General features: G+C 41.2%; 1 protein-coding gene across 2 annotated transcripts in view; it reads left to right on the top strand.

Annotated features, from left to right (window-relative positions):
- The window catches only part of kcnh3 (potassium voltage-gated channel, subfamily H (eag-related), member 3), an 84,230-nt gene extending 62,708 nt beyond the window's left edge, over positions 1 to 21,522 (top strand). For both annotated transcript variants that reach the window (XM_078795498.1, XM_058081687.2), the window contains 10 exons: positions 2,012 to 2,169; positions 3,155 to 3,356; positions 5,334 to 5,684; positions 6,516 to 6,715; positions 7,065 to 7,314; positions 12,770 to 12,984; positions 16,435 to 16,691; positions 18,375 to 18,475; positions 18,565 to 18,617; positions 20,213 to 21,522. In XM_078795498.1, coding sequence (XP_078651624.1) covers positions 2,012 to 2,169; positions 3,155 to 3,356; positions 5,334 to 5,684; positions 6,516 to 6,715; positions 7,065 to 7,314; positions 12,770 to 12,984; positions 16,435 to 16,691; positions 18,375 to 18,475; positions 18,565 to 18,617; positions 20,213 to 21,151 — 2,726 coding nt within the window. In that variant the 3' untranslated portion in view covers positions 21,152 to 21,522. The remainder of the gene's footprint in view (positions 1 to 2,011; positions 2,170 to 3,154; positions 3,357 to 5,333; positions 5,685 to 6,515; positions 6,716 to 7,064; positions 7,315 to 12,769; positions 12,985 to 16,434; positions 16,692 to 18,374; positions 18,476 to 18,564; positions 18,618 to 20,212) is intronic.
- The last annotated feature ends 251 nt before the right edge of the window (positions 21,523 to 21,773 follow it).

Below are 21,773 nucleotides of genomic sequence, written 5' to 3'. Positions count from 1 at the left end.
GATGTACCCAGAAAAAATTATTACGTTTGATTAATGTTCATGTTAAAGGTTAAATAACTGTTAACAGTTATCCTCCCTATCCGTGTGGAAGTGGTAAGTTTTTGGCTATTTAAGTTTAAAGGAAATAACTTAAAGGCTACCATTTAGGTCGCTAGCTCTCTAGTTTGCGAGTTAGCATGTGTCTCAAAACCCTGCAGTTGCGCAATATGTTGTAAATAACAAAAGTATAAATGTGACTATAGTTGTGTTTTGTCATGTCTACAGGGCTCTAATAATGCTTTGTTAATTTTAATCTGAAAAAAATTATTTGTCTACCTACCAACTATATGTGGTTTCTTAAGTTTTTATTATTTGCCGTTTTATTGTTATTATTATATTTATTTATTTATTACTGATTGATTTTCTTTATTCTTGATTTGTTTATTTATTTTTCATCTTATTTTGTGTAGAAAAATAAAAAGTAAGATATTTGAGAACAGTGGAATGTTTTATCAGAGCTTTTCTTGTAGAAAATCGAAACCAAAGCAAAGTTTATTCATTTTTCTGTTTTTAATAAATGCATTTTTTGTTGGGTTGTTTTGGGGGGAAAACCTGATGCGGCCCAGTCTCGCCCAGTCCCTAGCTCCAGTGGCCCCCAAGTAAATTGAGTTTGAGACCCCTGATGTAGATACTCGGTTATCCATGTCATGGTAATTCACAGACTGTATAGGTTGAATCAAGGCAATTGGATTGTTTTTGTTTGCTGAAGAGGGTTTCACCCTTTCATCCAAAAAGCTTCTTCAGTTCTAACATTTAGGAGTGAAGTTTGGCTGTTTATGTCCCTGGTGGGTGTGTCCCTTGGTGATGGCTACAATGTGGTTGTCCTGCGTAATGATAGGTAGTACGCCTGCGCATTGAAAAAACACCTCGTTAGTGGCCGCTCTGATCATTTGTACATATAGGTGTAAATTAATGTAAATCATAATTGACATGCTTTATTTCTCTATGTTTAGTGTTCAAAGTAAAGAAATTGTCATCTGTCTGCTGACCTGGCAAGCACAGTCATCCCTCGCTACATTCTGATTGAAATTTCATGTGGCCGTAATGCAGCTAAAACTCAACTCCACTCACTTCCTGTCCACAAGTCTGATGTGTTCACGTCAGAACCGCGTTACCGCCATAAACGAGGAATTTCTATAGAAACTGTAGAAGCATTAGAAGCGTTTAGCGGGAGCAGATAGCACTGATAGTGAACGTCCTCCTCCAGCCCCTGTGCCACCCCAACGCCTCACCCTACCCTCCTATTTGAGAATAGATAGACTTTGTCTATCATTAGTAAAGTTTTTTGTCATGAGAGATTTGCATCAGAGGAAGGACATGAGCATGAGCACCACTCAACATTACATCTTATGGTCTAAAGTCATTTCTGAGAAAGCCTCTTTGTTCCTCGTCCAACTGAAGGAAATGTGAACCATCGCCCATAAGTGGAGAATTGTCCGCTTGCAAATCAAATTACACCAGCCACCCACAACTTTATTACGGACCTTCTGTCAGTCGATATGCCATTTGTCAGAACTAATCGAGCCAGCGTTTTGAGTGTCAATACCACAATGAACTGAGACGTGTCATGGGACAATCTTTCATTTGTTCATTTTTGTTAACAAGAACAAGGCTCATAATGTGAGTTTTTGTTGAGTCAGATTATTTTGTTATAATTTTTGCCTGCTTGGTCTTCGAGACAAATTTTCTTTTATGTTTGGCTACTTGTGCACCAATCACAGGGCACATATACTGCAACCATTCACACCTAATTTACAGTCTCCAGTTAAACTGAAATGTTTTGGGGATGTGGGAGGAAACCTAAGCACGGGCAGAACCTGCAAATTCCACACCTCCGAACGGAGATTCAAATCCTTGACCTCCTCACTGAAGCCAACATGCTATGTTATGCATCAGTGTATAAAAGCATGAGTAGTGAGAGATGTGTTGTTTTTAGTATTACACGTCATTTTGCTTTCTCTCTTTGTGTCAGACATTGTGTTGAACTTTCGAACCACATTTGTGAGCACGTCAGGCCAAGTGGTGTACGACGCTCGCTCCATCTGCGTTCACTACGTCACCACGTGGCTCTTTGTGGACCTCATTGCAGCCCTGCCCTTTGACCTCCTGTATGCTTTCAATGTCAGCGTGGTGAGTTTAATTAACAAATTATGCTGTTGTGTGGTTGATTTCAGTCTCTTATTAGTAATACATATGTATATCAACGCCAGTTTTATGATTTTTTTAAGCATTTACAACATATAAATGGCTAAATGATAAGGCTGAATAGAAGGTAAATGATGTGAAGTCTTCACATTGGTCACTAGATGTCAGCAATATTACTGACATACAAACACACTGAAACGACAGACTTTTATTGCCGGTTTGATTTATCTCACAATGGCTACTGTTGCGTGTAACCCACGCCATGTCGTCCCTTGCTGCAACTTCCCCTCTACTCAGCACCCCTTCGGAACTCATTTATAGCAGCACACATGACCAAGAGTTATTTATGTCTTAAATGGCTACGTTTTGGCCACCATTTTGTGGGTTTGTTTCTGAAATGTGAAATCATTAAAGTATATATAAAAACTTTATCTTTAAATAACAACTTTACCAATGATTTGGAGTGCATAAGAAAGTGGAAAGGAAAAGGTGCCTCTCTACGACCACATAGTAATTTATTGCACAAAGCGGCAGCAACAGAACCAATGTGGTAATAGAGGTAAGGAGCAAACTGCTCCGTTAACACTGACACCCCTTATGAGTTCATTGCAAACAACAGAAGCACAACAAAAACATTTTAAAGTGAATGCAGAGGTAGATAAAACTGCTGGGTGGTTGTCATGATATTTCAGATGCAATTACTGACATCTTGTGTAGTTATTTTTTTTAAGTACATCAGGGTGTTACCTACAGCCAGTATAGGAAACTCTGCAGTTAAATTAATAGAGGCGTTAATTGGAACATTTAAGGTAGCTGATAAAAAAATCATAAGTAATAGCATAAAATAGGAACATGATTTTGGTGTCATTGGCTTTGACCGGCTCATAACTTTTTAATGTGAGTTTAGTACTCATTTTTGAGTGTGAAACGAGACAATTTCCTTGAATTTGACACGATTATGTCTGTGCAGTACTTTGGCGTCCACCTGCTGAAGACAGTGCGTCTGCTTCGCTTGCTGCGCCTGCTGCAGAAGTTAGAGCGCTACTCCCAGTACAGCGCCGTGGTCCTAACCCTGCTCATGTCCATGTTCGCGCTGCTAGCGCACTGGATGGCCTGCGTCTGGTACTTCATCGGTCGGAGAGAGATAGAAAGTCCTGGATCCTGGGACATTGGTCAGTTAAGTCTTTTTACATGTTAAAATGCAGCATCTTACCTGTATATTATTAGCTACAACTAAAGTGTCTACTGACAGTAGCTGCTAATAGAGTCTAGAGGCAGTAACGCTTAGTCATCTTGTTTCTTCTTCACAAAAATGGACTCATACTTCTTCATTCACACATCCCTCAAGCAAATGGTAAAGTTCCCATCTCTGGGTCAGATGAGTTCAGAACCATGGAAAGCTCCCCTGAGAGTCGGACAAAGCTCTCACAGAACGCTGCATACACCTTACACTTTCAACTATAAAGATTTGCTGTGAAATGATGATAAGGCGAGGGGTTGATTTCCTGTTTGCTCATGACAAGTAGATATGATATTATCACCTGAACATACCATTTATTGTACCATTTATCCAGCAAAGGAACTGTATTCGCCAACTGTTGGTCAAGTGGAGCTCATGATGAGGCACTATAATGCCATGATTTTTTCCAATTTAAAAATATGAATATGCTAGTGATAATTGAATAGATTGAATAATTTTATTACATCCGATTTCTAGCCTTCATTGCCTTATAACACTGTTGGCATAGGTAGGCTCTGAGTGCATTGTTTATATGCAGAAAAAAAATGTATTACAGCCTTTATCACAAGTTTACTTTGAGGGGCTCATTTTGCTGTTCCCGGGTCATGTGATTGTTGTTAGCAACTGGGTTGTTGTTAAATGGTTGTTGCTTGCTGTTTACTGATGAGTAAACGCTTTATACCACTTATCCTCAACTAACACATGAAGTAGCAAAACCCAACGGAAAGGTAAAGTAACATTTCTTTGCAGAGACATGGGTAACTAATAATCCATAAGCCATTGACCAGTTGTTTCATGATTATAAAACTTTGTATCTGTGTTGCATGTAATGCTAGCATGTCTTCCAATGCATTTTGAATACAACTCATAAGGAGCCTGGCATCTCTTCCCTCGTCCTTTCCCAAGATGGTTTTCGAGCAAACGGGCTAGCGAGCTACTGTATACGGGCCTGGTGCGCAGATCAATGGGCGCCTGCATCCATATTGTATGATTCCTCTTCCTCTCTCATGTTGTGTAGTCACAGAAGCTAAGCCTGGCTTTGCCGCGTCACACACATTCATTCTCAAACACTCTCTCGCTCAATTATTCATCTGTCCTCCTTCGCCGCTTGCTTCCCGCCCTTTCACTTTGAAAATTCTCCTCCTCATCGGGATTAGCGGGTTTGTTGGCACTTTCATGGGGTGTTGTTGATGGGTGATTAGTAGGAGAGTCAAATACTCAGACTCTGCAACAGCAACAAAAAGGTTGGAATACATTCAAAAGACTTAAGTCTTATTTAAGTATTACAGTATTTCATTTAGGCAAATAAAGGTCTCCTCACTAATAAACAAATACCTCAAATCAAATGAACGCCTGATTTTTTTTTTTTTGTTTTTTTGTTCCCACCATCAGGTCAAGGTTATAATAATTATATAATCTAGTTTCATACCAAATTGACAATGACAATTGACTATGACAATTGACGTACACCTTGGGGTACACGTACCTCACTTTGGGAACCACTGCTGTATATGAATCTTCATGGAGGATGAGAAATATGCTATAACAAGGATACAACAACACTACAGCCTAATGGCACTACAGCCTAAAACTACAACCATACAATTATATTTCTTTAAAAAGTAACATTTCTATTTCTATATATATTGTAAGTGGGAGAAATAATAGAAATAATTATGATTCTAAATATGGTTATAAAAATTCCTGCTGTCCAGTAAGTCTGACCTCAAACACCTACTACTCTCTGCTACAATTTGATGACATAATTCATACTAAATGTATGAATAATATGAATAGAAATAGTCTACTGTTATGAATACAGCAAACAAACATGCACCCAAGCACTTCTGTTTGACATACTAAAATTATACACGTACTTAAATTCAAATTTTATTTTTTTTCTCTTCAGGTTGGCTGCATGAGCTTGCCAAACGTTTGGGGACGCCCTACTTTCTGTCACCCCTGACCGCCCTGTTTCCCACCTCCTCTGGCACCCTCCCAGCCAACAGTAGCCAGTGGAAAGCATCGGGCTCTAATGAGTTTGGGGTTCAAGGCCCCTGGAACTCCAGCAATGTGACAGCAGGCGAAGGCACATCAGGCACAGGCTTTGGGGTCCTGGGCGGAGGCCCTTCCATGCGCAGCAGCTACGTGACATCACTTTACTTTGCACTGAGCAGTCTGACCAGCGTGGGCTTTGGAAATGTATCAGCCAACACTGATTCGGAAAAGATTTTCTCCATCTGCACCATGCTCATCGGAGGTGAGTGGGTGCTCCTGTTTGCTATCCTATCATTCTGGTATAAATGAGACATGTTCAAAATGCATTATTGTATGATTTGTATTTGTTTCCAGTTAAAAGGTTAACATCGTTTGATTTGTTCATTTCTTTGAATGAGTTCCTTTTTGCAGAGAAGTGTGAATTGGATAGTTAAAAGAGACAGGCTAGAGGGAAGCCGGGTGAAGGCCACCTCTTAATTAATCCTGCTGAATGTTATCCTCACAGTGAGCTCAGGGGTTCCCATGTGGTCCTTTGCATTCACTTCAAAAACTATGTTAACGCTTTTCTACTTCACTCATCCCCTTGAATAAAAAAAAGCCTGTTTCTTTCAGTGGGATGTGCGCTCAGACTCATTATTGTGGGGTTACAAATGTTTGTTGACTAATAAGTAATAAGTGTATTTGCCTGTCAATGCAAAGATCCGGAGAAAGCACTTTTTGGCTTGTCCGTGCATGTCTCCACTCTGCAAAATCATAACAGCTTTCTACAGACACATTAGAGGCCATTTTTACAGTTAAATCCTTTTCCACCAAGCAGTCCAGTTCAGCTCAGTGCTCATGCTTTACTTCACAGTGTCATAGCTCATGTTTTCCCTCAATGAACCACAGCTTCCCAGTGCCAGCAGTACTCATGTACACTACCACCACCACGCTGGACTGTAGGGAAGACACAATATCTTGCTACTTACTTGTGTTGCAAGACAATAATGGCTATGTGTTGACTCATTTCCAGTGGATAGTAAATCTATACTGCCAGACAAGCTGTACTCTGGCAACATTAAAGTATATCCATTTTCTCCTGTATGTCACTCAGCGCTGATGCATGCTGTGGTGTTTGGCAACGTGACAGCCATCATCCAGCGGATGTACTCGCGTCGTTCACTCTACCACACTCGCACTAAGGACCTGAAAGATTTCATCCGTGTCCATCGACTGCCCAAAGCTTTGGAGCAACGAATGCTGGAATGTTTCCAGACCACCTGGTCAGTCAACAACGGCATCGACGTCAGTGAGGTGAGACGATTTTAGCAAATACAGACTTGGAACACTTCTAAAAGGGGTCAACTATAATTTTCAGGTGTCAAGTGCATGCCAAAACTACAGATGGCACTGTAAACTGAAACATTTGAGCCATTTTAGTGATTGTGAAGCCGGAAGAAAGACATTTTTGGAAATGGAGAATCAAGACATATGGGTAGTATAATAAAAAAAAATACAGGAAAATAATCTCCTGATAAACCAAACAAATACTAGCTTATCGCACCCGACAGCCATCTTGTTTGTTTGTTTGGAACACATTAACCTCCATGCAGGATATTTCCATCTTCCAAGCAGCATCAAATGCAACACCATCTCTGTGCAGCTCCTGAAGGAGTTCCCAGATGAGCTGAGGGCCGACATCGCCATGCACCTGAACAAGGAGCTCCTACAACTGCCTCTCTTCGAATCAGCCAGCAGGGGGTGCCTGCGCTCGCTCTCGCTCATCATCAAAACGTCCTTCTGTGCACCCGGGGAGTTCCTCATCAGGCAGGGCGACGCCCTACAAGCCATCTACTTTGTGTGCTCAGGCTCCATGGAAGTTCTGAAAGACAACACCGTGCTCGCCATACTAGGTGAGTCCACAAGGTTGAGTGTTGTTGTGTTCACAGTGGTTAAGTTGTGTGACAGGTAAGTATGTTAAATGATGCCCTCAATCACCTCCTGTCCTCCCTCTTTGCCACTTGTACCGGTGGGAGGGATAGAAGCGTGGTGTGCCACGCTGCGCCAGACTACACCGCTCATGAAAATTGCAAAGTGCACTGGCCGCACCCCGTTGGTGCAATGCTGCCATGGCGTAGGCGTGTCTGCGCTTAGCCTATGAAAATAGAGCCCTTTATCACATTTCTGTCTTGATTAAACACTCTCAAAGTTGAAATTTTGTTTGAAATTTAATGATCAACTTACAAGATTGGACACGTGTAATTAAGTAACTCATGCATTCTCGCATCTGATCATGACTTGTCCCAGTGCCATTAGGCTGTAGTGTTGTTGTATCCTTGTTATAGCATATTCCTCATCCTCCATGAAGATTCATATACAGCAGTGGTTCCCAAAGTGAGGTACGTGTACCCCTAGGTGTACGTCAATTGTCATAGTCAATTGTCATTGTCAATTTGGTATGAAATGAATATGCAGACTTAAACCAAAGCCATCCTAAGACAAAAAAGTGAAGCTCAAATGAAGTCTATTCATTGCAATGGATTATAAGGGAAGGGTGTCAACATCAGAGTGGAATAGAAGATCTGTCGAATGATAACTTATCTATTTATCAGTGCTATAGGATAAAGTTTACAAAATGTGTATTTTCCATGGTAATACACATTTTTCGTGGTATTTTCCATGGTGACATTATATATAATGTCACCATGGAAAATACACATTTTTCACCCAGAATGACTATAAAATGATTGAACCATTGATTTACGTATGTTCAATATTTCAAGTTAATTAACATAATAAGGTTTATGTTATGCAGGTGTGCAGGAGTGGGGGTACATGGCTTCAGGTCAAATGCCTGAATGGGTATTTGACTGTAAAAAGTTTGGGAACCACTGCTATACAGTATTCCAGGCACCCTCCAGCCGCCATCAGTCAGATGTGTGATGTGTGATAGCTAGCAGCTTGCAATCACACAACAGGAAAAAGGCAGTTGTGCATGAAGTAGACTGATTGTCAATTGTCTACAGCTAATCAGAACGCAGGTGGGTTCTCCCTTAGCCAATCAGGATTGCTGTGGCTCTATATTAAGCCAGCTACAGAGGAGACAGCTGGACATGACTAGGCATATCTTCAAGTCTCACATGAGTATACAGATGTACTACTGATAGCAGTAGTAAAACAATAACAGACACAACAGAACACTGACAGGCCGCTCTAATACACCACAAGGACACAGAGCACAATATACACACAGTTTAAAAAAAAAACTTGCAAAATTGCTGTTAAAAAAATCCATGAGCGTGTGAGTCTATGAAAGGTGAATTGCAGTGTAGCAAGGGTACACTGTAATAGGGTGACATTTCATGTCTGGACGGCTCTAAACTGTTAAAAGCTTTCTATGCCATAATTATGAAAATATTCCAATTATAAATAAGGAATCCTACTTTGTGTAAATTCACTTATGACAGTCGGATCTGGAACCAATTAACCGTGATAAATGAGAGATTACTGTACACCGCACTTGTTCAATGTAATAGATGCATATTTGACATGGTACTGTAAAATAGACTATACAGTAATTATACATTAAGGAGTAGGACAACACTAGCATAGCTTTGTGAGCTACAGTGCTTACATTACAATCACATTAGCATGATGCTAGGTTAGCCTATTTGCTAAGGAAAAATAAGCTATGGACTTTGCGAAGGACTAAAAGAAAGTTGTCAGAACCTCAGGTTTTTTTAAGATGTGTAGCAAAGCCAGATCAAAGTGGTGGGCGTATATACAGACAGAATACATAATAACATGAATGTGTACACATTTATGAATATATGTATTAAGTGTAAATGAATTTCCTCCAGGTGTTTCAGAGTGTGTGTATGTGTGTGTGTGTGTGTGGAGCAGGCATCAACGAAACCCCCACCCACCTTTATCTTGTACAGTATGTGTGTGTTTGCACATGTTTATGTGTTAAGCGGTGACACGTGTTCACCTCTCTAACATCTGTTCCCGAAAAGGTCAAAATGTGTTGAATTAATGCCATGTACAAATGTGAGGCTGCGTGTGTGTGTGTGCGTGTGTGTTGAAGTGGGATCAATCTCCAAATGCCAACGGCCAGTATTTGATCTTGATCATGACACACAAACACACAAGAGTTGATACATCACTGGACTGCACTGCTATTAAAAATGAATGGAAAAAAATATTACATTATTAAAACAGTTTGATTATTAATGCTGGGGAGTGTGCACACAGCTTTGCTTGAAATCTGCAATGTTATCTGCTTGTTGATTCATAATTGCACGTTGTTACATAAACTATAGTGATGTCACAATACACTCATGAGACGGGACAAGACACGATACTGGGTCCACGAGAACGAGACGATACCATATTTTAACATGACTTTTAAGAAAACAACAATGACAAAATAGAAGACTGGACAAACAGACTTATTGATATAAGTCAGAAAACAATGAAGGTACATTGTGAAGTAAACACACTCCATTATCACGGATTATTTCAAGAAAATATTCACTTACAATTTCAAAAGGGTTGTAGCTTGAAAATTGTTACAAATAAATGTATACTGTAAGTGAGAAAAGTCATTAGTATGACCCAAAGTTTGTGATGAGAGTGAATTCACTCATCTAATTTGCATGTTATGACATCACCAGAATCGGAAATGGTCAGATCCCTGTCCCCACCATACCCAACAAGCTCACCAAAATGTTTGATCCACTTCTCATAGCTTTCCTCATCTCTCACACAAATACAGGCATCATCATCATTTGGTAATGGTAATGGTTTTATTTCATTTGAACATGCATCAGATTACAATTGAATGCATCGCATAATCAGTTCACAGTTCCACATGTCCAAAAGGAGTAGGAAGAAGCAAAGCTTATTAAATCCTACCCCTCCATCTGGTACTTTTGCAGTCAGTAACTGTTACATTTGTTCACTTCCTGCTTTCCTAATATAGTTTAAGTTTTTTTTTATTGTTTTTATTTATTTATTTATTTTTGTTACGTACCAAAGTACTAGGTGATATGACCATACAATGACATACTCGGTACCATAGTAAGTGTCAATATAGTGATATGTATAGCACATCATGACTGGTTCAAGACCCTTCATCCTTATTATATTTTTTTTTACATATTTAGCATATTTATCAACTGCTTGTATTGTTTCTTGAATTGGCTTATTGTTGTGCATTGTTTGAGGGTCTTACTCAATCCATTCCATAGTTTGATTCCACATACTGAAATGCTATGGCTTTTTAACGTAGTCCTAGCATATAAGTGTTTCAAATTGAGTTCTTCCCTGAGATCATATTTCTCCTCTCTTGTAGAGAAGTATTGGATGACATTTTTAGGTAATTGGTTATTTTTAGCCTTATGCATTATTTTAGCTGTTTGAAGATTAACTATATCAGCAAGTTTAAGTATTTGTGATTTTAGAAATAAGGAGTTTACAGCGGGATATTGAACAATGCTGCTTTCTACGGAATTATAAGTGTATTTATGTAGCACTTTCTCCCGCGGGTGTAGCTACTTCCGCTTTTTTTCCCCACATTCACGATACCCCCCCAACCCCCTCACCATAGCGGTCATTTGACCACCCGTGCTACACGCAACGTACTGGGATGTCCCTTGATGCGACCCACAACACGGTTAAGCTTCTTCTCTAAATGAGAAATATTGTCACGCGTACAGTGAAGCCTATCCCAGCTGAGTTCAGGCAGGTGGCGTTTTACACCCTGGACTGGTCACTAGCCAATCGTTAAAATATAAACATTCACATATAAACATTCACACTCACATTCACACTACAAGAGATGTGTCTCTTTGAAAGATGTACATTTTGGTGCTGATCCAAATGTGCCAATTTCGCCTAGTCCGTATCATTCTTGTTAAGGCATTAATCCCGGCAAGGAAACAACCCACACCAGTCAACAAGACAACATATACTTTTCTCTTTTTTTGTATCTCCAATCCTGCCCTTTCCATTAACTTTATCAAGACAGGCACATACATAGACATCTTAATGGATGGAGGGTTGATGATCGATGCTCTAACCTTTACAGCAGTCTACATTGACTCCCACCGTGCTCATAAATCACTGTAGCGCTTCCAGGATTGGAAACCCAACTACAAGAAATGACTTCATCAAAATGCTTTTACCAAAATTAGGGAAATCATCTTTGACGGTTTTAAGGCATTCATTAATTATTTCTGGACAGATAAAAGTGCCATTTGACCATTGAACCCGACAAGTTTACATTTTTAAAACTATATTTGAAAACCTTAGTATTGATGCATTTTAGACCCATGTCTACACACAAATAAACATTTTATGTCACCTAAAAAGTTCATATTTATCAAAAAAAGCACACTTTCTTGTGTTCTTTGTGTGGAATCTACTGTGTGCTGTATAATATCATATTTAACAATTGTACCTTTTATTGATTTTTAAAATACCTATTAATGATTTGTTATTTCTGCTTCATCATGTTTTTTTCTGCCTTGTTTGGAAATTGCTTTCTTCATACTTCTGCCTAAATTAGCCTCACACTTCAGGGTTACAGCACCACAGCATGTTAGAGCACCGCCTGGGTATATCCTTGACAGCTTGCAAAAGTGCTTTTATGGGGTCCGAGATGTGGCCTGCTTTTCATTGGATGGTGACAAAATGCAGTTTCAGCGCAAAAAACAATAGTAGAAAAAAAAGGCTGAAACTGACAAGAAAAAAAAGTAATGTAATTCACACACACGCAGACACGAGACATTTTCGCTCTGCAAAGTGTCACTTTAGGAGATTCGTCTGCAAATAAGTCTAACAATTAAAAAGAAATTGGGGTGATTATTAAGGCCAGATTTCCCCCCGAAGCTGCTGAGGCGCTGCTTGTCATCTGTGTGACAAAAAGTGTGTGTGGTGGGGGTGATGGTGGATAAGAGAGAGAGAGAGAGAGAACAGATGGAAGGAAAAGCTTCTACAAGATGTTTGGCTGTTATTATATCGCCCCCCCTCCACCTCTCCCATCATGGCTGTCTGTCACCACCTCCCTCCTCACTTCCTCTTGCCACCTCGCCTGATCACACTTCTTCCTCCTCCACGCGCCATCACCCTTCTTTCGTTCCTCCCCCCTCTATGGTAGCACCCCCTCAGTCCTTCAGCTACCCATCCATCCATTTATACATCTATTCTTCTATTAGTACATTCAGCTTTCCATTCATCTACCCATTTAACTCTCCACACCTCCATCAATCAATATGTTCTTCCCTCCATCCAACACCATATGACAACCTTTAAAGTTAACATACTTAACTCCTATTAAGAGAGTGTGTGTATATGGCTATCCAGGTAAAGGCGACTTGATCGGCTCAGACTCTCTGACCAAGGAGCAGGTGATCAAAACCAACGCCAATGTCAAGGCGCTGACCTACTGTGACCTTCAGTACATCAGCCTGAAGGGCCTCAGAGAGGTGCTGAGACTCTACCCGGAGTACGCCCAGAAGTTCATCGGCGAGATCCAGCACGACCTCACCTACAATTTGCGTGACGGACACGGCAGCGACGTAAGTTCTTAATGTAATCTTTGAAACACGATGGCTTTGTTTGGGAAAAGCTAAAACAAGGAATGTAAGCGAATAAAATAAGACTGCCTCTTGTGGCCATTGAGTGTAAGTGTTATTTACATTGAAAGTTACCTTATTTGCACTACTTGTTGATCTCCTTGATATCATTTCCTGTTCCCTAAGGTAAAGAACTACTAATGTGGGTGGAGTTAAGGGTCGTCATATACTGTATGATGACTAGGAAATAATGGAAATCATCTGTTCCAGGGTCAAACTGTTGCCATCTTAAAACCTTTTATTAACATTTCTGCATTCCTAACCATCATATAAGTGTAAAAATATGTCACTGACCAGTACACCTTAATTCATTAATTTATTAATAAGTGGATGTCATTAAATAAATGTATTCTTAAATATTCAAAAATACAATGTGTAAATAGAGGAGACAAAAATTGTAATATCACCTTTAAGCATATGCATAAAGCGCCTGGACCGAACGACAACGAAAATGTGAATTAGTGTATAGACAGGGACACGTGCTTAGGGTGTGTTGCTATGCGGGAGGTGTGTGTGCTTATGAATGCACAATCACACACTTCCACGTGCAGCCTCCAACATGCAAAATAAAGGCCTCAGGTGACGCTCACCTTAAGAGGAGGTCTCTTTGGTGGATGAAAGCTATGCATGACTTGGCTAACATGAGTTTACTACACACACGCGTGAATGTTGACACCACAGTGTGCAGTCAGACACACAAACAGCATAACGGGTGCAGCAGCAGCAGCAGCAGTGGGAGCCCAGAATAGCTCGCTGCTGCTGTTTGAAGCCTTCTGCTGCTAAAAATAGAATGGGGGGGGGGAGCACGGGCTCTCCCTGGCTGGCTGTCCCCTGCAGCTGCTGCTAAGATTGGATCACGACGGGTAAAAATAGACCAGCCAGCCGCGTAGGTGGAGGAAGACTGTGCACTTTGGCGAGCTTTGTTTTTCTCCTCTTCCTCTTCTACTGCAGTGCTTTTTTTACTGCAGAGTCCACTCCAACTCACACACATGACATGACTGAGCTTTTGTCCGCAAGGGCACATGTGGAGGACAGCTGAGGAGAAGGATTTGGCTTTTGTATTGCTTATTTATGCACGCTAGGGCTGGTAGTAACAACAACACTTAAAAGTCCAACACACACTCACCAGTCACAGCATTAGGTACTGTATGTCTACTACATGAATGGGTGTGGATGCATGGGTATGTAACAGCTGCCAGCTAGCTTAGTTGTGTGTTAGAACATTAAGTAAACCTCACTCCCCGACACCTCAAAAGCCGTGATGGTCAGTGGGTTGGGAGCCCAGGGCTTTTAGCTTGCTAGCTAGCAATGCCTGACATAACTCTCAATCAGTGGGGATGTGTGGTCTCTTTTACTTGCGTAGGATGACCACTATACTGTATGGATGGATAAAAGGATGCATTAATGAGGAGGTGGCTGTATGGATAGCTGGATAACTGATGTGTGTGTTTGTGTGTCTGTGCATAGATTGATGGGCATCAGGATGGATGGATGGTATGTATGGATGGGTGGACATATAGATGGGTGAATGTGCAGTACATATAGGTTAGGGGGCATGATACTGGGTCTGATCAAAATCAAAAGACCATTTTGTTTCCAGAAAATTTTCAGTTTATCACATGTATTATATCTAAACAGTGTAAACACAGGAAGTTTAGCTTTCGTTTTTCCATCATGTAACGTGCCAGAGAGTTGAATTTTGATTTGAGAGAATCAGGCTCGTATTCATCCCCATTTTCTTTTCTGATTGATAAAATAAACATAGACACGTATTTGTCTAACTCAGGCGGGGGAATACTTTCTATCAGTCTTCGTTCATTCTTGCAGTTGATGAGCCATTCAGAAAAAAGCTTGAGGTCGACCCTTGGTTTTCCGACTTGTATTTGCATTTTTAGTTTTTTCGATCATTTCAAGAGTGTCCTCCTCATTAATGGTGATAAAACGTTCCATTTCTAATATTCTGTTTGCTATTTTCCCTATTTGTCTTTCGCCGGGAGTAAAATAGTAAATAGTAGTAAATATTAGTATAATAGTAAATATTAAATAGTACGTGATACGTAAGGTACGTGACCTTCGGTCTCGGGCTGATACTGGCACTTGGGGGCATGATACCTGGCCTGATACCAGACAAACCATGTGATAACCTATAAGTACAGTATGGATGGATGACTGGAGAGATGTATGGATAGATGTACATATGGATGTACAAACAGTACATATGTGTGGAGGATATATGAATCGATACATGCTGTATATACTGTCTGTGTCAATGGATGAGGGGCGAGATGTATGCATGGATGAGTGAGTGGGCGTATAAAGGGATGGACTGTATATACAGGCCTAGAGTATGATGGATGAGCGTAGAGATGCATTGATTGATAAATAATTGTAAATAATAAATGTTCTTTTCCACTTCTCTCTGACTGCGTCAATCAAAAGTGAACTTTATTGTCTTTGCACAGGCAGAATTCATTTTATTCGATTCATTAGGTGGTGCAGGTGTACCTAATGTTATGTCCATTGAGACGTCTGAGTACCGTACAACCCACCATTGACTTGCAAAGGCGCTGCCAGACAGAAAGTCAAGTGCACACCCCGCTATATAACACGTGCTGTATATGCACAGCCCTGCACAATAGAATTATGCAGACGCACGATTGGCACGCCAACCATCAGGCGAGTGCACACTCAACCGCACATGCAGGGTCCCTCGGATGCCTCTGGAGCCGCGAACTAAAATTAGAACAAGAGGGGCTAAAAATAAATTACTGTGCCACAGGAGGACGAATCGGAGGGGGCGAGGAGGTGGCGTGGGGGAGGAGATGGGAGATGAACAATAGGATGCTGAGCAGGCAAAGATGAGGAATGAAGACGGAGGGACTCAAATGAGAATATGCGTGCATGATAAGATATGGAATGAAACTATTATTAGTCATTGCTTCTATTTTGAAGTACAAAACTTGCTGTTAAGCAAACATTTTATTTGATTTTACTATAAAAATAAAGTCAGAAAATTAAATGTATGTATTATTCTACTGATATCCAGCATATTTTGTGTTTTTAGTGATGTTCTTGTGTTATTTTAATCATCAGAGAATTGAATTATGGGATGTATTGCATTGTAACAACTCAAAATCAGCATCATTATATCTTTACGATGGCAGAGTTTTCCTTGCATTGGATAGTGGATAGTACCTAATATTGTGGTTAATGAGCGTTCATATGAAATTCCTATTTATGTAAAAGATAAAGCAGTGCTTGTCTGCCACCTACTGGCACAAGCAAATGCTGTTTGCCAACCATCAGTTGAGTACAGTACTTTGTTGGCAAAGTGAGATATCGCTCTGCAGACACATTTACCAGTCTTAATCTCTTTGTGTGTTTCTGCGTCAGGCCGACTGGGAAAGCAACGGCGGCTTGGTGAAGAAGCTCCCCTCCATCCGGGAAGACGAGGAGGGTGACGAGGAGCAGAACTTGATATCCCGCGCGCCCCGGTCCCCACTGCGCCTCAGCAGGGGGCTCAACTCGCCACTGCGCTCCCCTCTGCTTCCGCCCAGACCCTTCCGTGCCCCCACTGAGCAACCCCGCCCCACGACCCTGCAGATACCTGTGGTCAGCTTCAGCGGCGCGCCCGCTGAGCTCAGCCCCAGGTAACACACACACACAATTCATTGATGTTGACTGGCTGGGGCAAGTAAACAGAACCATTGAGGGGCTCACATTGCAGCTGATGAGGCAATATAATAGTCTAGTTTCCATGGCAACCCAAAAGGCCACTGCACCAGAGATGGGCTGCAGTTCGACGGTACATTTCGTACATTTGCCATCAATTAAATTCTGGAAACATTACACACCATATTCTAACAAGTGTTATGCTACCATAGACTGCTTCAGCATTGCCAGCCATTAGCGTCATGCATCCCATGCATAGCTTCCTTGTTAACCATTTGTATATTCATTCATTCATTTTCTACCGTTTATCCTCACGAGGGTCGCGGGGGTGCTCGAGCCTATCCCAGCTATCTTCAGGTGAGCGGCGTGCTACACCCTGGACAGGGCACATATAGACAAACAACCATTCACACTCACATTCATACCTATGGACAATTTGGAGTCGCCAATTAACCTAGCATGTTTTTGAAATGTGGGAGGAAACCGGAGTACCTGGACAAAATCCATGCATACATGGGGAGAACATGCAAACTCCAAAACTCCACACAGAGGTGGCTGAGGGTGGAATTGAACTCAGATCTCCCAGCTGTGAGGCCAGCGTGCTAACCAATCGCCACCGTGCATCCGTATGGAAATGTCAAAAATAATAATATGATTGAGGTAGTTGAAAAGTTCAGTAACTACTTTGTGAATATTGGACCGGAACTGGAAGAAAAGATCCCAAATTTCCCTCCAGTTCAGGAAAGGAATGAAATGATAGAAAGGAATCCCAACGCCATGTTCCTCACTAACATGACAAAAAAAACCACATCAATTTTAGTATAGACCACAGAAAGAGTGCAGCTGCAACATTTATGGATTTAACAACGGCCTTCGACACAATCAATCACAATATCCCTCTTACAAAATTAGAAAGGTACAGAAGAGCATTAAAAGTTACTTAGCAAACAGCACAGTACCCCAGGGATCAATACTGGGACCAAAACTGTTCAATCTATATACAAACAATATCTGTAAAGTCACTAAAGCCCTAAAGATTGTTGGATGAAAACACACTATCCCTGAACCTAAGTAAAACTAAAATCATGCTATTTGCTACATGCAAAAACGATAGGTAGGTGCAAACACAAATTGATGGCATGGAGGTTGACAGTGTAAACGAAAATACATTTCTTGGGGTTATAATAGATGAGAATATGACATGGAAAGCTCACATTAAAACTATACAACATAAAGTGGCAAGAAACAAGTCACTACTGAATAAATCATCTGTAGTCTCTCATTATCAAGTTATGATCGTCAACTATTTACTGTGTATATGTCAGTTATTACTGTTATTTAGGTTGTAGTTTCCTTACAGTAAGTATAAACCTTCACTATCATTTCATTGTTATACTGTCCCAACACTTGCAGAGGTATTTACAAAGGGCAAAAAGCATGTGTAAAAAACAGGAGGTGAACAAATGTATTGCAACTGACGTGAAAATGATGAGGGATAGGATTAAATATGATTTGCTTCTTCCTACTCCTTTCTGCAGCAGTTGTGGGATTGGAAGACTGAGGGGTCATTAAACGTTTTTTCGTATGGATTAATACAGCTTTATTGTGTGGTTTGTTTTTATGAAGTTGTAATTCTATCATTTTTCATGCATCTGCTGCAGGTTTGTGGATGGCATCGAAACGGAGAACAGTTCCATGTCATCCCAGAAGTTTGAGTTCAGCCCCAGCATGTCACCTGCAGCACCGCCCTCCCCGTATCCAAGTAACACTACAGTACCTGAACAACCACTGGTCTGTTGAGGATTCAGAACATAACACTGTATGTGTGTGTGTGTGTGTGTGTCTGTGTAGCCAACCGGGAGTCATCTGAGATTAAGCAGAGTGTGCACAAGTTAACAGAAGAGGTGAGTTGTTGTGTTTTGGGACATTTTGGCCATTAGGAAAATACCACTTATTTCTTTGTTTATTTTGAGGGGTGGAATTCCTCAGGAAAGTGTTGCATGACCATTTGTTTTCTATAAAGGTTGCACATCCTGTAGTTTGAATGGCCAGGTGTCCCAATGTCTTTGAAACACTAAGATCCCCCAAAACAGGCCCTAAATTTCATGTACGAATACTACGTGTGTTACGGGTGATCATTATGTTGTGTATACACTATATATACATGTTTTACACTACATCCTATCAAGATAAGATAAGCCTTTATTTGTCACTCAGTGGGGAAAATTGTATTGCACAGCAGCAAGAGTACAGAATCAGTTAAGCAGTACAAAATACACAATATAGAAAAATAAACAATATAAACAACCCAAGTATTAACAAAATCAACAGTTTTACCCAGAGTTATATACAAATACAGTATGCCGATAATATGAAACGAGATGAGATATATGACCAGTCTATACACTGAGATCTTGCTAGTGAGTTAGTATGTGGCATTATAGAAATACTTCACATAGAACTTAATATATTGCATTTAGAGCCTTAATATTGCATGTGGAGGTTGATCAGATATTGCACAGTGAATAGAGTCTGGAGTAACTATCAAATGGTGAAATTTAGGATTTATTAGGTTATGTTATTTATATGAATATGTGAAATGCACTACTATAGCGTTATCTACTTACACATGCGTTACTTCGGTAGCTGCACAACCAGCTGAAGTCTACACAAAATTCCATAATATTGTGTTAAGACAGGCGACAGGGGAGCGCGTAGCTCTCTAATATAGCAGCACTCACAGTGATGGTGAGCGAGAATGATCCAAATGCTAGAAAATGCAGTGTTGCAAGGAGCGAGTCCTTATGGTGACTGGCTCCAAATCAGTAGCTCAAAAATAGCATTTCTGGGTAGACGATATGTCTATACTATTTTTGGACAAGCACACAGATTCTTGTGTGTCCTTTAAGATACTGTATTCTCCAAACATTAATTTATTCATAAATGATCGCTGTTTTGCGGTTGACAACGGTCCATTATTAGTCAAATTAATGCCCAGATTAAGCATTTTTCACCATAAAAATGACTAAGCTAACAAAAATACAGATACAGTGTAAGCCATTAAATTTAATTAGCCATTAAATCTTCTCTGATTATTTACTACATTCCATAATACGAATGTAAAAGTGTTATTTCATGTCTAGATGGTTCTAATAAAGTCAAAAAGTATATTCAGAAAAATTTTGCCATAACTACAAAAACTACTTCATGGAAATTCACTTAACGCAGTTGGGTCCGCAACCAATTAACTGCGATAAAGGAAGGATTATTGTACACAGCTGATGCGTTATTTTGCCCAACAATACCGCAATATCCATTCAAAGTAACAATCAGATCACCATCTATTTTGAGTTGAGGAGCTCCTCTGGGATGTAATTTAAGTCCACGCCTTTTCTGTATAGGTTCCACTTCCTTTAAATGATCATATGTCCCAATACTTTTGCACAATGTGATGGTAGGAATTAGCATATATTATATTATATTTTTGTTTGTCACACAGATGAATAACCTCTCCAGACAAGTGTCCCAGCTCAGCCAGGAGCTCCAGGAAATGACACACCTGCTCAAGCCCCTCCTCCAAAGCCCGCCACAACCAATTTTGGCGGCCGCTGTGCCAAACTTGACCCCCCCTCCCAGCAGTGCCAGCAGATTGTCCGCAAGTGTCAGCCTGGCGGTAGCCCCTCCCGCCACGCCATGCTCACACCTCCAGAGACCAGACACTCATCAATCCCTGTTGGACTGTGGGGACATCGAAGGCGTGGACTTGTCGCAATGCCTTCTCCCGATCTCTCATTCACCACAAAGGCCTCATCCCTCGCCACCCCTGTCCAACGCCCCCAGTCTCACATCGCCAAAGGAAGGACTTCTTGAGGAATCGCTCATTTTCCGGAGCCCCAAAACCTCCCCCAGCATGTTTATGTCCTCGCCGCAGGACCACCCACCGCTGGCCTCTGGCACCCCGTCACCATCGCTATCCTTTTCCATGTCCCTCTCCTCATCTTCATCCATGTCCTCTTGCCGGGGAACCCAACTATCCCGACCGTCCAGCTGCGTTGTACGAGGAGGTCTGCTCCCACCACCTCCATCCCAGGACATGCCTCTACCCCCGTGGCCGCCACACTGTTCTGCCCCCCCATCTCTTGCATCCTCACCCAGGGACCGCCATTTGAAACCTTCCTCATCCATCCCCATTGTATCCCCCATTACATACCCCCGTCCTTCCCTCTTCTCCCTGCCATTGTCTCTGGACTCACCGGGATGGGTCAGAAAGTCTGGAGATTTCCATCCCAATCAAGCTTCTCACTTCCACCTGCCGACGGGGCTGGGCGGCGCTCCCCTGCAGGAGATGGAGATGCAGGAGCGGCAGAGCGAGGCAGGAGAGGGACGGTCATCCACGGAGAACATCAGCTTCATCGATGAAGACGAGCCAGCAGTGTGAGTGGCAAGCTGAGAGTAGCAGCAGGACAAAAAAAAATCTAGATCCAAATGAGACCAGATCAGGGAATGTCATGTGCACTGGTTGTCGTTGGGACACAAAGCCAGCGGACGTGGGATTGGATCTACAAGAGCACACCTCACGGTCTTACAGTATCATATTAACAGAACCTTGTTGAATTCAAGACTTGCTTCATTTAAGACCCAGCATGGATGTCTGCTCCCCTTCAAAGTGAAGGTTACAGAACCACTGACAATTCAGTTGCCCCCCCACACCAAAAAGTGACTACATTGTATTTAGCCCTAGCCATCCGCCCACCTCCTTCCACCACATTTAAAAAAATCAGTCAGGAATTAAAGGGGAATCCAATTTAAAACAAAACCAAGACCCAAGATCTTTTTGAGTACTCTGATGTTTAATTAACCTTCAAACTTTCAGGGATTCGATAGCAGAGGTATCTGATGCCATACGTACGTTGCCTACCATAAGAGGGTCGATTTGTTGCTTTCATTTTCAGTGGTCTTCAACTTTGAGAGATTGTTCTCCTACAGTGCACCAATTGACTTTAAGGGGGACCTATTATGCTCATTTTGTATTGATTTGTGGACTCCTATAAAGCAGCTAC

The sequence above is a fragment of the Doryrhamphus excisus genome, linkage group LG12 (assembly GCF_037039965.1).
Source record: "Doryrhamphus excisus strain RoL-2023G ecotype Guam linkage group LG12, RoL_Dexc_Guam_v1.1, whole genome shotgun sequence".
Classification (NCBI taxonomy): domain Eukaryota; kingdom Metazoa; phylum Chordata; class Actinopteri; order Syngnathiformes; family Syngnathidae; genus Doryrhamphus; species Doryrhamphus excisus.
This window is presented reverse-complemented; position numbering and strand designations above follow the sequence as displayed.